The 15,894-nt window shown below is 44.1% G+C and overlaps 1 protein-coding gene across 1 annotated transcript in view; it reads left to right on the forward strand.

Moving 5' to 3' along the window:
- The window catches only part of LOC125467687 (complement C4-like), a 122,875-nt gene that overhangs the window by 90,216 nt on the left and 16,765 nt on the right, over window positions 1–15,894 (forward strand). Inside the window, exons 30-35 of the mRNA XM_059639607.1 lie at window positions 228–386; window positions 1,241–1,300; window positions 4,617–4,710; window positions 8,785–8,935; window positions 9,903–9,999; window positions 14,073–14,147. Coding sequence (XP_059495590.1) covers window positions 228–386; window positions 1,241–1,300; window positions 4,617–4,710; window positions 8,785–8,935; window positions 9,903–9,999; window positions 14,073–14,147 — 636 coding nt within the window. The remainder of the gene's footprint in view (window positions 1–227; window positions 387–1,240; window positions 1,301–4,616; window positions 4,711–8,784; window positions 8,936–9,902; window positions 10,000–14,072; window positions 14,148–15,894) is intronic.

Raw genomic sequence — 15,894 nt, forward strand, 5'->3', positions numbered from 1 at the left:
CACACTTCCTGCATGGAGTTTAGAGAATGCTGCTTGTATCTGGGACAGGATTCACCTGCCAGACAGAAATTCTCTTCTTAAGGGTTTCATGATGAAGTGGTAATGTCTCTATCTCAGGTGTAGTATGTCTGGACCCATGTCAGGATGTGAAGCCAGGGGACAGACTAAATGAGCCTGAACAGGTTGATTACAAATAACTGATCTGTTTGTCTCTGTTCTTTGGGAAGGATACAGTGGTTGCCCTGGAAGCTCTGTCGGAATACAGCATCGCTACTTTTCAGCCTGAGCAGTTAGACCTGCATTTCACATTCAGCCATCCAAAACAGAAATCGAAACAAGTCCTCAATGTACAGCAGAGGAATGCCCTGCTCCAGGATGAGTTAAAGGTGAGGATTCAATTGGAAGAGCTCAGCATCTGAGGCTTGGACCCGTTGCACAATACTTACCCGAATGCTTACCCAGTATTGTCTTGCTGTTAATTTCTGGTGTGGCTGGGTGACTGACAGTGCCAACCAACCATGCCTCTCTCCCAACTGCACACCCCTATCCCCAACTCCCTGCTTCATGAATAACCACCAGACTATATCCTCAAGTCATCCACAGGCTCTCCACAGCCAGTCAGGCACTTTTGAAACATAGCCACTATTGCACCGTGTGAGAAACTAGTGCATGGTTCAAGAAAATCCTCCTGAACAATGAATGAAATTGAATCATAGAGACAGACAGCATGGAGGCAGACCACTTCAACCATGTTTCCAAACCAAACTAGTCCCGTTTGCCTGTGTTTGGCCCATATCCCTCCAAATCTTTCCTATACTTTTTTTTAAATATAGTGCCCTACAGTCACACTGAGGTGCCAGCTGAGAGTGGGTTGGAAGATCACAGTTGTGAAATTTTATTTCTGCAATGCTGGACATTTTAATTCTCTATTTTCTAAATACTTGTAACTGAAGTACCTGTACCTAAGTAGCTTTGTGCCTAAGATGGCACTGTTAAGTGGTGATATACAAACATTTCACTGTACTCATTTGAGTATATGTGACAATAATTCTAATTGTAATTCTCTGGCAGCTCATTTCATGTCTGTGTAAAAAAAAAGTCCGACTATGATTAAATTTCAACAAGGACCAAATGGTAATAGAGTTTATTTCATGTATATTACACTCATAATAACATCAACAATGTCTGTTGAATAATAAACGTTCTAACAGAAGATGTAACATATTTTGTCTCATATTAGTTTCCATTTGGATACAACATTAGCATCGAAGTTAAGGGCAAAGGAACTGGAACGCTTACTGTGAGTAAATGTGTTTAATCTGTCGATGGCATCTCTGCCTTATTTCAGGGTTTTCTGAAACACTAAATGTTCACCATTTGCCTTTTTTGCCAAATATCGTGATCAAACAGTGGGATGTTCAACTTGGCCAAGACCAGTTTGATTTTACATACTCTATATTATATGGAATACCACATAACATAAGATATGATCTAAATGAGCAGCCAGTTCCCCGTACATTACATAACAATGCATTCTACAAGGGCCATAAGATACAGGAGCAGAATTATGCCATTCAGCCCATTGAGTCTGCTCTGCCTTTTAACTAGGGCTGATAGGTTTGTCAAGTGCACTCTCCTGCCTTCTCCCTGTAACCTTTGACCCTCTTACTAATCAAGAACCTATCTATCTCTATCTCAAATACTCTCAATGACTTTGCCTCAGCACCCTCCTGCAGCAGCAATGAGCTCAACAGATAAACCACCCTCGGCTGAAGAAATTTCTCTTTGTCTCAGTTCTAAAACGTTGTCCCTTCACTCTGCCTACAGTTAATAGCCTCTCCTACTCGTGGAAGCATCTTCTCCTTGTCCGCTCGATCCAGTCCTCCAAATTTTGTGTTCATTTCAATGAGACTTCCCCTTCACCTTTCAAAGCACAGTTGAGTACAGACTTGGCGTCCTCAGCCATTCCTCGTTATGACAAGGTCTTCACCCCCGGGATCATTTGTGTAAAACTCTCCCTAGGATCATTTATATAACACTGCTCCGAACTCACACTAACACCAGCACATCCTTCCTGAGATATGAGGCCCAAAACTGTTCACAATATTCCAAATGTGGTCTGACCAAAGCCTTATAAAGACTCCGCATTACATCCCTGCTCTTGTATTCCAGCCGTCTTGAAATTAACAGTAACATTACATTTGCCTTCCTAACTGCCAACTAAACTTGCATGTTCACCCAAAGAGAATCCTGAACTAGGATTCCTAAGCCCCAATGTGCTTCAGATTTCTGGTGCCTTTCTCCAAATGGAAAATTCTTCCAACCAAAGTGCATAACCTCACACTTTCCCACAATGTATTCCACCTGCCCCTTCTTTGACCACTCTCCTACCTTGTCCAAGTCATTTTGCAGCCTCCCCGCATCCTCAACACTACCTATCCCTCCACCTACCTTTGTACCACCTGTGAACTTAGCAATTATGACCTCAGTTCTTCCATCCAGATTGTTAGTGTATAATGTGAATAGTTGTGTCCCCAAAAATGACCCCTGTGGAACTCCACTGGTCATCCTGATAAAGACTCCTTTACCCTCCTCTCTGTACTTTGCCCCTAACACTACGGGCTGTTATCTCAATTAACAGTCTCCTGTGTGACATTTTTTCAAAGACCTTCTCAAAATCCAAATACTGGCTCTCCTTTGTCTAACTTCTCATTACCTTCTCAAAGAATTCAAACAGATTTGTCAGGCATGACCTCCCCTTGACAAAGCCATGTTGCCTCAGCCCTGTTTTGCCATGCCCTTCTAAGCACTCCCCTATCTCATTGTCAGTAATGGACAACAAAATCTTACCAATAGCACAGGCCAGGTTAACCAGCCTATGGATTTCCCATCTTCTTCCTCCCTTCTTAAACAGGGGTGTTAGCCACTTTCCACTCCGCTGGGATTCTCCCTGACTCCAGTGATTCCTAAAGGATCACCAGCAATGCCTCCACACTCTCCTCAGCTACTTCCTTCAGAACTCTGGGATGTAGTCCACCTGGTCCAGATGATTTATTCACCTTCAGACCTTTCAGCTTCCCCATCGCCTTCTCCTTAGTGATGAACTGGATGCAATGAAAGTCGATGCTAATTTTTATTCATTTATTCCAGTGTTAAGAGGAGAAGGTCCATTATAGAGACCTTTGGGACATCACTCAACATTCCTCTCTACTCACAAGAACTACATTTGACTCTTGTCTATTTCCTATCTACTTCTCATTTTCTCAGAATGTAGGTTCTATTGCTTTATCCATAATTATGTCAAGGAAAGAAAAATAACAAACTTTGTCCTCAAAACATTCATAGAGAAAGGGAGGAAATTGCTGAGTGGTAATATTGCTGGGTTGTTAATCCAGAGACCAGGTAATGTTCTGGGGACCAGAGTTTGAATCCGACCACGGCAGATAGTGGAATTTGAATTCAATTTTAAAAATCTGGAATTAAGAGTCCAATCAATGACAATGAATCCATTTTGGGAAATTTGATACGCTTCACTAATGCCTTTGAGGGAAGAAATCTGCCATCCTTACGTGGTCTGGCTTACATGTGACTCCAGACCCACAGCAATGTGGTTGACTCTTAGCTACCCTCTGGGCAATTAGGGATGGGCAATAAATGCTGCCTGGCCAGTGATACCTACATCCCATTAATGAATAAAGGGAAAAAGGATATCACCCTAACCAAATTTTTTTTAAAAAGAGAGAGGTTAGACATTCCAACAATGAATAAAACATTGAGAGGAGTTTCTTTAACTTTACGGCTTTTTTGTTGTTCAATTGAAAGGGTCTATTCTGTTTTATTAATCAGGCCAATATTCATCCCAGTTTAACAATAGCCCTGACCCATCACGATCAGAAAAGTCCTCGCTTCACTTATTAGAAACACAGACAAACACACACACACACACACACACACACACACCTGCACACATTCACACACCTACCCCCAACACACAAAGACACACACATACGGACACACACACACATATACACACACACACACACATACACAAGCACATAGACACACATGCACAGACACACTCATACAGACACACAAACCTACACAAACAAACCTACTTTCACACTCACAGCCACACACACACAAATACAGAGACACATACACTTTCACATACACACACACGCCTACACACACTCACACACCTACACACACACACCCCCACACACACACATACACACGCCAACACACACTCACACACACCTACACACTTACAACCTACACATGCTCACACGCGCACTCTACACACCCACACACTCTCACACACACACATTCACTCTTACACACAGACACTCACTTGCACTCATACCTGCACACATTTACACACCTACAGACATTCAACCCCACACACAGATACACACAGACACTGTCACATACACACACACGCCTACACACCTGAGCACGCGCACGCACACACACACACACACACACACACACACACACACACACACACACACACACACACACACACACGACTGAAACCCTATAAACATTGTTACTGCCTACCTCTTTTTGCAAAATGTGATAATTAACAATCCTCCCTTTTTTTCTGTGACGTGCAGTTTCTGAAGTCGTACCTACTGCTATCAGAGCCAAAGAACACGTGTGACTATTTCAGGCTTGAGGTCATGGTGAAAGGGAAGGTGGAGTATGAGGGTGAGTATTGGTTCGCTCCACATGGTTCTCACTGCATCAAATATGCTGGGGCCTCATGATGTAGAGGAGGCATAGCTATTCATCTCAGATGCATATGCAGCTTTGTGGTTGTCTGTTTGTAGTTGCTCCTTCCAGGGGATGTTCTTTTGCAGAGTGTCACTCTCATCTGTCTTACTCCTTCCTGGCACACCCATTGCAGCTCATCCGTGAAATCCCACATCCAACAGAGAGACCTCGGGGTTCAAGAAGATAATTCTTTGAAGTTTACGTCTCACTTAGACAGGGTGGTTAAGAAGGCATTTAGCACACTTGCCTTCATCATTGCTCAGACCTTTAAATAGGAGTGGGCACATCATGTTGAGTTTGTACAAGATTTTGGTGAGGCCTCTTCTGGAGTAATGTGTCCAGTTCTGGTCGCCCTGTTATTGGAAGGATATCATTGAGCTGGAGATGGTTCAGGAAAAAGTTACCTGGATGTTGCCTGGAATGGAGGCTTTGAGATCTCTCCATAGATGATACCCACCCTGCCAGATTTTTCCAGTAATTTCTGCTTTTGTTTTGGATAGAATGTATTTATTTTCCTTGGAGCAGAGGTGGTTGGGGGAAGAGATATGATTGAGATATTCAAAATTATGAGCGACACAGGGTATATAGGAAGAAACTTTTCCCTTTAGTGGAAGAATTAATGACTAGGGCATAGATTTAAGGAAGAGGCAAGAGAGGAAGTGAGAATTTTTTTTTCATGTGGAGTGGTGCAAATCTGGAACTTACTGCCTGCAAATTTGTTGAAGGCAGAAATCCTCATAACACTGAAGTATTTAGATGGGCATTTGCAATGCCAAGGACCACAAGGCTATGGACCAAGTAATGGAAAACAGAATCAAGAGCTTGTTGTTGACCAGCGCAGACTTAATGTGACAAAAGGGCAGCACGATGGCTGAGTGGTTTGCCCGGCTGCCTCACAACGCCAGGGCTCTAGGTTTCATTCCACCCTTGGGCAACTGGATTAGCAATGCTAAATTGCCTGTTGCATTCAGGGATGTGTAGATTAGGTGGGTGTGTCTGGGTGGGATGCTCTAGGTCGGTGTGGACTTGTTGGACTGAAAGGCCTGTTTCCACACGGTAGGGATTCTACAATTCTGAAAAGAGAGGCTGGGCAGTCTGAGACTATTTTTACTGGATCCAAGGAGATTGAGGGGTGACCTTTATAGAGGTTAATAAAATCATGAGGGGCATAGATAAGGTGAACGGCCAGGGTGGGGGATTTCAAGACTAGGGGCCATATTTTTAAGGTGAGAAGGTAAAGAATTATTAAAGACATAAGAGGCAGTTTTTTTTAACATGGACAGTGGTTCGCGTGTAGCATGAACATTCAGAAGAAACGCTGGATGCAGGTACAGTTACAATATTTGGAAGACATTTGGAAAAGCACGTGAGCAGGAAATGTTTGGAGGGAGATAATAAAATGTGAGGCTGGATGAACACAGCAGGCCCAGCAGCATCTCAGGAGCATAAAAGCTGACGTTTCGGGCCTAGACCCTTCACCTGATGAAGGCTCTAGGCCCGAAACGTCAGCTTTTATGCTCCTGAAATGCTGCTGGGCCTGCTGTGTTCATCCAGCCTCACATTTTATTATTTTGGATTCTCCAGCATCTGCAGTTCCCATTATCACATGTTTGGAGGGATATGGGCTAAGCGCAGGCAGGTGGGACCAGTTTAGTTTGTGATTATAGTCAGCATGGACTGGTTGGACCTAAGGGCCTGTTTCGTGCTGTATGACTCTATAAGTCTTTCTGCTGACTTCCCATATTGCTGTCTAGAAGAATAATCTGCAGCTTTTCAGCTCTAATTAAACACACAAAACATTATCAAGCTTTAAGACTTATTTTTGCATTTTCATCCTCAAAGACCTCTTCATTTGTCTTACTGTATTCAGATCTTTTTTAGCATGTGTTTAGCATCCACTTTTCTCGATAGATCTTTCCTCGTTGCCTGCACTTCTGAGGTATACAGTAAAGTGGATCAAATGTATCATGAGTTTTATTCCTGTTTGCAAGTTTGAAATTTCTCATTGTTATCGCATTCCTCTATCGTCATAAAATTACTTCAAACTTCCTTTTTCTAATGACTGGATCACATGTGTCATCATCTGTCCTAAATAATGATAATCATCGATCAATGCAATAATAGATTTTTTTCCTTTCCAATTTGATTTTGAAATGTGCTGCACTGTTTCTGATCATTTCTGTTCATAGTCAATTTGTGGGAAGTGACAATTAGTTCAGATCTGCTAACACAGTTTGGACAGTTTTAATTTCACACAAGCAAGAATAAGTCAGTCAAATATAAATTTGTAGTAAAAGCTGCAATTCTAAATTCTTAATTCTCAACTGAATTTTTAACTGACTAATATCCTTTGCCATCTCCGCGAATGTAGAAAAAGGCTACGGCATGGAAAGATATCATTTGGCCCATCATATCTATGCCTATCTTAAATAGTAACAGTAGAACAATAAAACAAAATCAGCTTTGATGTTCATTTTCTCATCTGATTTTACCCATCAGATCTTGCAGATTTTCCAAGAAGATATTATAGACCATAGAACGTAGAATGGTACAGCACAGTACAGGCCCTTCGGCCCATGATATTGTGCTGACCTATTACCCTACCAAGATCAAACCGCCCTGCATACCCTACTTTATACTGTCATCCATGTGCCCATCCAAGATTCACTTAAAAGTCTCGAAAGCATCTGATTCCACTACCACTGCCAGCAGTGCATTCCACACACCCACCACTGTCTGTGTAAAGAACCTACCTCTGACATCTCCCCTATTATTACCACTAATAATCGGTGAAACAACACCTATAGTTTCACATCACAGCTGTAGGGTTGAATTTGGCAGGGAAACTTCAAGAGCTGGGCAGCGAATTCATGAACTGAAAATGTTCATGCAGGAAATGTATTGTTTCCCTTGCTTACAAGTATTTAATAAATGGAAGGTTATTAAAGAGGGCAGTCAATTGTGAGGAGGACGGGAAACAGGCCCTCAGCAGGATGTAGCCATCATGGCGGACATAGCGGCTGAATGTAAGTGAAATGCACCAAGAGAGGTGCGAAATTTGCTGGGAAGAATCAAGGAAGTCAATGGAAATGAAATTGGACGATGTTAAGTGGATGCAACAACAAGGGATCAGATGCATTGCAAATGTTTGACAAGTAGTGAAAGAGGAAGCGAGCACAAGGCAAGGAACTTTTGTCAAATCTCTGATTAAGCGTTGGTAAGGCCTCAGTTGGGATATTTTACCCAATTTGAGCACACATTTTTTGGGATGATTCACTGACCTTACAGAGGGTGCAGGACAGATCATGGTAGCATGGGGTGGTGTGGGTGAGTGGGGGGGATGTTGCTTCTTGTAGACTGGAGAAGTTGGGGTCAAACCCCTTGGAAATGGCAGAGACTAAAGGGAGGTCAAATGGTGTTGTTCAACATTATGAATTGTTATTGTACAGTAAATAAGAAATGTTTCTTTTGCAGTATGAAAAGGATTGACGGTGAGAGGAGATAAAGTTTTCAGGCAATTTTCAGAAAACAACAGTCAAGGCGAAATGAGAATTCATTTTATTTTTGAGACTTTATTGTGAGCTGATATGCACTGCCTGAAAGAGTAAGAGAAGCAGATTTAATAATCACTTTCAGAGGGAACAAAAACAGAAGTTGCTGGAAAAAACTCAACAAGTCCAGCAGCATCTGTGAAGAAGAAAATCAGAGTTAACATTTTGGGTCTGGTGACCCTTCTGATGACCTGAAACGTTAACCCTGATCTTTTTCCTTCCAGATTCTGCCAGAGCTGCTGGGCTTTTCCAGCAACTTCTGTTTTGGTGCTTGATTTACAGCATCTGCAGTTCTTTCAGTTTTTATTTCACTTTCAGTGAGAACTCATTAATAGTTGATGGAAATATCTTGAAAGGACTTATTGGAAAGAGCAGGACAGCGGATGGCTTTACAAAAGCAACTCTTCTCTGTTGAGTTATTTCTCTGATTTTATGAGTTTTACCATTTTTGCAAAAGCTCCAGAATACAACTACGAAGATTATGACAAGCTCATGCCAGCCGATCAACCCCTGAGCGAAATCGACTGGTTTGATCTTCGATCCCGGGCAAGGAGACAGGCCCCAGATCCTGAGGAAGACAGAACAATTTATTATGAAGTTTGTGCATGGTGAGTGAGTCATACAGCACAGAGCATAATGTGTGATGTGCCGCACTGAAAAGCAATCACATTCTGACAATGAATTGAAATAGGATGGTTAAAAAAGTTTTCTTTTTAACAATATGACATGAACAATGAGATATCGTGCTCTATGTATTTTGTCACTCCATTTAACAGTTGCATTCACAATTGATCTCATAAATGATTGTTAAAAGCATTGAACTTAATCTTTCTGTTCATTGGAATAAACTGCAGAATTAGCAAATAGTGTTGCACATGCGACTTCAGTAGAAATCTCAGAGCCACGACCATTTGCCCAGGATTTAGAATAGAATGCCCTTTATTGTCGCGTGTACTCTATTGTAGAAGTACAGTGAAAAGCTTTTACAATGGCTGCCTCTTCTGTTGCCAGCTGAGTCAGAAGTATCTGGGTACAAGTCTCAGATACAACTAAAGAATGAAAAAGTACTTACGTTACTTTACAGAGTTTCCTAAAAACATTGAGAAAGAAGACATCATTGAAGGATTGAAAATTGCAGCAGGGTGAAAAAAATTTCAAATAAACTTTACATTGTAGCAACTCAGTGCAGGGCCTCAGCGCATGGTCTGACTGCCTTGGCCAGACTCCCTGCTCCGCTCCAAGCTTCCAGTCTGCTCCTTACTGGTGCCCAGCTGCTCCAAGGTAACTTCCAGGACTGCCTCTCCACCGCGCTAGACTGCGGCCAGGACTCGCTCCCCTCGCGCTGTTCCGGGACTCGATTTAGTACTGATTGCTGAGTGACTGCATGGTTATGGCTCTCATTTCTACGTTCAGTTTTGTATATGCATTCTTTTCAGTGCCCACGACACCAGCAAGGAGTCGGGGGATGGGGGGCGCTGGTGAAGTTGGAAGGGGAAGCACATTGGATCTCACAATGCAACAACCAGCTCACATTGTCAACAAATTGATCCGAAATGTGTCGTTTGTTTCACAAAGGCATGAGCCGGACAAGAACCGGAGGGCGTCTGGAATGGCCATTGTGGACATTTCGCTACTCAGTGGGTTCGAACCAAAAGCTGCCGATTTGAATAAGGTCAGACCATCTTTCCTCACCGGGGCTATGTGCTTATTTTGAGACATTCTGCATCCCTGCTTCCTTCCTGAGAAAAGCGCAAGTGCCCATCATCCAGCGTGAACAATCAGGGATCTGGGTCCCGAAATGTGAAGTTTCTGTTCGGAATACCACCACCAGCACACACCAGGTTAAAACAAACAAACAAAAAAAAGCTTTGAGCTTTGCAATACTTAGTGCTGTCAATACTCTTCCATGAGAAATCCATTGAATGAAAAAATCAACAGAACATATTCAGAGATAGTAAGAACTGCAGATGCTTTTTTTTTTCCTTTTATTCAAACACCTGGTTCACTAATGTCCTTTAGGGAGGGAAACTGCCATCCTTACCTGGTCTGACCAACATGTGACTCCAGACCCACAGCAATTGTGGTTGACTTCTAACTGCCCTTTGGGCAATTAGGGATGGGCAATAACTACAGCTAGTGATGACCTCATTTAGGCATAAATGACAAATAAATTGAGAGGGTTGTTCGATGAGGAAAGAGTGTACAGACTAGGCTTATTATCTGCTGGAGTTTAAAAGAGTCAGATCTGGCTTGATTTAATGATTGGGACATCCCAAGGGATCTTGACACAGGGAGAGGATGTTTTCCCTTCTGGAAGAAACTAGGATTGTTTACGAATCAGGATCACCCATTAAAAGTGGAACAAAATGTTTTTCCCTTGGAGCCTTCGGACCTGTCTTCCAGAAAATACGGTGGCAACAGGATCCTTCAGTATTTTTCCGGCCTGCAGCGATTGATTTTTATTAAGCAAGGGGGTGAATGGTTATCAAGGGTAGACTGGAAGATAGAGTCATCAGGCTCAGTCAGTAAATTTGCTTGTAACTGCGTCTACCACCTCTGGAAAAATCTGCAGCAAGTTCACTTACTTTTGATTTTCCCTTCAGGAATCCATGCACCATAATCCATGGTGTCCTTTTAATTAACTCATGTACGTCAACATGAATATTGACTTTATCCCTAATTATTGTCTCTATTGTTCCCCCACCATCACATCTAAACTGAGAGGTTTGTGTCCACTCAAACCAAAGACATCGTGGGTTCAGATCAATATCATTCCAGCGCATGCATAGTAAATTTGGAGGTGTCCTGCTCTTTGGCCAAAAGAACAGAAGATTGGAATATTATTTAAAAGGGGAAAGACTGCTAAAAACTGGGAGTTGAGAGTCCTCGTGAATGAATCACAAAATATTCAGCCAATGATAGGGAATGGAATATTGGCTTTTATTTCAAAGTACAAAAATCAGGAATTCATGCGAAAACTATGCAAGGTGCTGGTCAGACCACAGCAAGAATACCTATGATAATAAAGTGTGAAGCTGGATGAACACAGCAGGCCAAGCGGCATGTCAGGAGCACAAAAGCTGACGTTTCGGGCCTGGACCCTTCATCAGAGAGGGGCATGGGGAGAGGGTTCTGGAATAAATAGGGAGAGGGGGGAGGCAGACTGAAGATGAAGAGAAAAGAAGAGAAGAGAAAAGAGGAGCTCGAACAGTTCATCCACTTCACCAACACTTTCCACCCCAACCTCAAATTCACCTGGGCCATCGCTAACACATCCCTCACCTTCCTGGACCTCTCAGTCTCCATCTCAGGTAACCAGCTAGAAACTGATGTCTATTTCAAGCCCACCGACTCCCACAGCTACCTAGAATACACCTCCTCCCACCCACCCTCCTGCAAAAATTCCACCCCCTATTCCCAATTCCCCCGCCTCCGCTGCATCTGCTCCCACGATGAGGCATTCCACTCCCGCACACCCCAGATGTCCAAGTTCTTCAAGGACCGCAACTTTCCCCCGCAGTGGTGGAGAACGCCCTTGACCGCGTCCCCCGCATTTCCCGCAAAACATCCCTCACACCCCGCCCCCGCCACAACCGCCCCAAGAGTATCCCCCTCATTCTCACACACCACCGCACCAACCTCCGGATACAACGCATCATCCTCTGACACTTACACCATCTACAATCCAACCCCACCGCCCAAGACATTTTTCCATCCCCACCCTTGTCTGCCTTCCAGAGGGACCACACTCTCCGTGACTCCTTTGTTCACTCCACACTCCTCTCCAACCCCACCACACCCGGCACCTTCCCCTGCAACCACAGGAAGTGCTACACTTGCCCCCACACCTCCTCCCTCACCCCCATCCCAGGCCCCAAGATGACTTTCCACATTAAGCAGAGGTTCACCTGCACATCTGCCAATGTGGTATACTGTATCCATTGTACCCGGTGTGGCTTCTTCTACATTGGGGAAGCCAAGCGGAGGCTTGGGGACCGCTTTGCAGAACACCTCCGCTCGGCTCGCAATAAACAACTGCACCTCCCAGTCACAAACCATTTTAACTCCCCCTCCCATTCTTTTGACGACATGTCCATCATGGGCCTCCTGCAGTGCCACAATGATGCCACCCGAAGGTTGCAGGAACAGCAACTCATATTCCGCTTGGGAACCCTGTAGCCCAATGGTATCAATGTGGACTTCACAAGCTTCAAAATCTCCCCTTCCCCCACCGCATCTCAAAACCAGCCCAGTTCGTCCCCTCCCCCCACTGCATCACACAACCAGCCCAGCTCATCCCCTTCCCCCACTGCATCCCAAAACCAGCCCAGCCTGTCTCTGCCTCCCTAACCTGTTCTTCCTCTCACCCATCCCTTCCTCACACCTCAAGCCGCACCTCCATTTCCTATCTAGTAACTTCATCCCACCTCCTTGACCTGTCTGTCTTCCCTGGATGGACCTATCCCCTCCCTACCTCCCCACCTATACTCTCCTCTCCACCTATCTTCTTTTCTCTCCATCTTCGGTCCGCCTCCCCCTCTCTCCCTATTTATTCCAGAACCCTCACCCCATCCCCCTCTCTGATGAAGGGTCTAGGCCCGAAACGTCAGCTTTTGTGCTCCTGAGATGCTGCTTGGCCTGCTGTGTTCATCCAGCCTCACACTTTATTATCTTGGATTCTCCAGCATCTGCAGTTCCCATTATCTCAAGAATACCTATGAGCTGTTTACCTTTTCTAAGGAAAAGTATTGCAGGCAATCCAGCAAAGGCTCACTCATTTGAACACATCCAAACCTGATTTTCTTCAGAGGAGAGGTTGAGTAGAGTGGGCCTGCACTTACTGGAGTTTAGAAGAATGAGAGGTGACCTCATGAAATATGTGACATTCCTGTGGAGTTTGGCAGGAAAGTCAAGGGACAAGGTGGCATAATCTCTGCATAAAACGGTACCCATTTAAGGCAGAGATGAGGAGTAATCTCTCCTCTCTGAGGGTGGTGAATCTGTGGAATCCTTGACCACAGAGTGTGGTCAAATCATAGATTCGCTACAGTGTGGAAACAGGCCGTTCAGCCCCTTGAATCCACACCAACCCACCAAACAGGGTCCCACCCACACCCCTACCCTACCCCTGTAACCCTGCATTTCCCATGGCTCATCCACCCAACCTACACATCCCTGGACACCACGGGGCAATTTAGCATGGCCAATCCACCCTAACCTGCACACCTTTGGACTGTGGGAGGAAACCCAGACAGACTCAGGGAGAATGTGCAAACTCCACACAAGACAGTTGCCTGAGGCTGGAATTGATCTGTGTCCCTGGCACTGTGAGGCAGCAATGCTAACCATTGAGCCCCCTGCCACCCTAAATATGTCTATGGCTGGGATAGACAGACTTTTAGTAAGTGTGGGAATCAAGGGCTGTGGGAGGAAGAAAAATAAACAGAAAAATGGAGTTGGGGATTGTCAGATTTGATGCAATCTCATTGAGTAGCAGAGCATATTTGATGGGCTGAAGGGTCTACTTCTGCTGCTATATCTATGGTCTTACTGAGCCAATTCATACCTCACTGCCATAACCTTTATCTATTTTTTTCTTTCATGTCTTATGGCCTTATATAAGGAAGATTGTAACACTCTGGATTCTTAACAGTGAATCAAGGCATCATGAGTATATATTTCAGGCTTCAGGAAACAATAGATGAGATCAATGTGACGCTAATTGAAAATATGTTTATCTTGCAGCTAAAAACACTTGTAGATCGCTACATCAATGAATATGAGTTCAAGGATGGGAGAGTGCTCCTCTATCTTGAAAAGGTAATGGTGCTGTATGCATGCGTTTGGATTTTATTATGCACGTCATATAATTCCTACAGTGTATCGAGACCATTTAACCCATTGTATCTGTACTGACCCTCTAAATGGCTCTTCAACCAGCCCCAGCCTGCCCATCCTATTACCCTGTTTACTATGTCTAACCCACCTAGCCTGCATGTCCCTGGACACTATCGCAAAATTGAGCATGGTCATTCCACCTAGGCTGCACATCTTTGGGCTATGGGAGGAAACCGATACAGGGACAATGTGCAAACTCCACACGGACAGTCACATAAGACTAGAATCAAACCTGGGCCACCGGCAGTGTGAGGCAGCATTGCCAACCACTGAACCACCATACCACCCATGGTGTTTGCCCATTCTCTCCTGATGCAGTACCACAAGTCTTGAATTTAGCTGAGGTAGAGTCCTGTCAAACCGTTGGGCTTGAGAACTGGAGGTAAGCCTGTGCTCAGACACAGGCTAGACCTGTTCACTATGTTTCGCAGGGTGGTAAGGTGGCTCAATGGTTAGCACTGCTGCCCCACGGTGCCAGGGACCCAGGTTTGATTACACCCTCAGGCGAATATGTGGAGTTTGCACATTCTCCCTGTTTATGTGTGGGCTTCCTCCAGGTGCTCCAATTTCCTCCCACAGCCCAAAGGTGTACAGGCTAAGTGGGTTAGTCTAGGCTAATGTACGTGTAGTGCCTAGGGATGTGTAGATGTGGTGGATTAGCCATAGAAAATGCACCATTGTAAGAATAGTATAGGGCAGTGGGTCTGGGTGGAATGCCCTTCAGAGGGCTGATTGGACTCAATGGGCCAAATGGCCTGCTTCCACTCTGTAGGAATTCCTTGGATCTCTGAAAGGCCCTTGTGGAAAAGCAAAAATCCTACTGATCTGCTCAAGGTTCTCAAAATAGAAGGCAGTTGCAGTTCCTTGAGGCCACTGTGTCACATCCTAATTTCAGATGGAACAAATCTTTGCTGAATAAAAACTATGCACCGTTGTTCAGGAATGATTCCCTATTTTTGCAACAACTTCAATAATTTTGTGTTACATCCTGATTTATTTAAGCATTACTGGAAAAAAGTCATTTCATCAAAGCTTCTATTTTGCACTCTTTGGAGAAATTCACAAGAAATGCCAAGTTAAAAAAAAAACATTGTTTATCCACTGAAAGGAAATTGCTGATTGGTCATCAAGGGGACTCTGATTCATAGAGGTGATGCCATAGAGAATCTGCCAGCTAATGATGACTGATAGATAACTGCCAAGCTCTGTTTAAATTTTAAGCCAAGTGGGTTGGCTGCCATTGGTCAAGGCATTGCCCTGCGAAATGGCCCAGTGAATGCCTGTTACCTCTTGCATAGAGTGGAAACTGTGGCAGTGTGTCCGTATGTTTGCCATAACATGCCCTTGTGTGTTGTTATGGACAGACCAGATCCCTTCAACATATTTTAAAAAGGCAGCCTAGACCCTAAATTTTTCTTTTTTTATAAAGTGCCTGTTCCAGAGGCAATGCCACTGGTCACAGTACTCAATGTTAGGCAAAGCACAGTTAATTTAAACATACTTAGACTGGGGCTGCTTTCCCTAGAGTGTCAGAGGCTGAGAAGTTACCATATAGAGGTTTATAAAATCATGATGTGCATTGAAATGGTGAAGGGCCAAGGTTTTATCACCAGGGTGGGGGAATCCAAAACTAGAAGGCATATGTTTAAGGTGAGAGGGGAAAGATTTA

This window comes from Stegostoma tigrinum, chromosome 34 (genome assembly GCF_030684315.1).
Source record: "Stegostoma tigrinum isolate sSteTig4 chromosome 34, sSteTig4.hap1, whole genome shotgun sequence".
NCBI classification, from domain to species: Eukaryota; Metazoa; Chordata; class Chondrichthyes; order Orectolobiformes; family Stegostomatidae; genus Stegostoma; species Stegostoma tigrinum.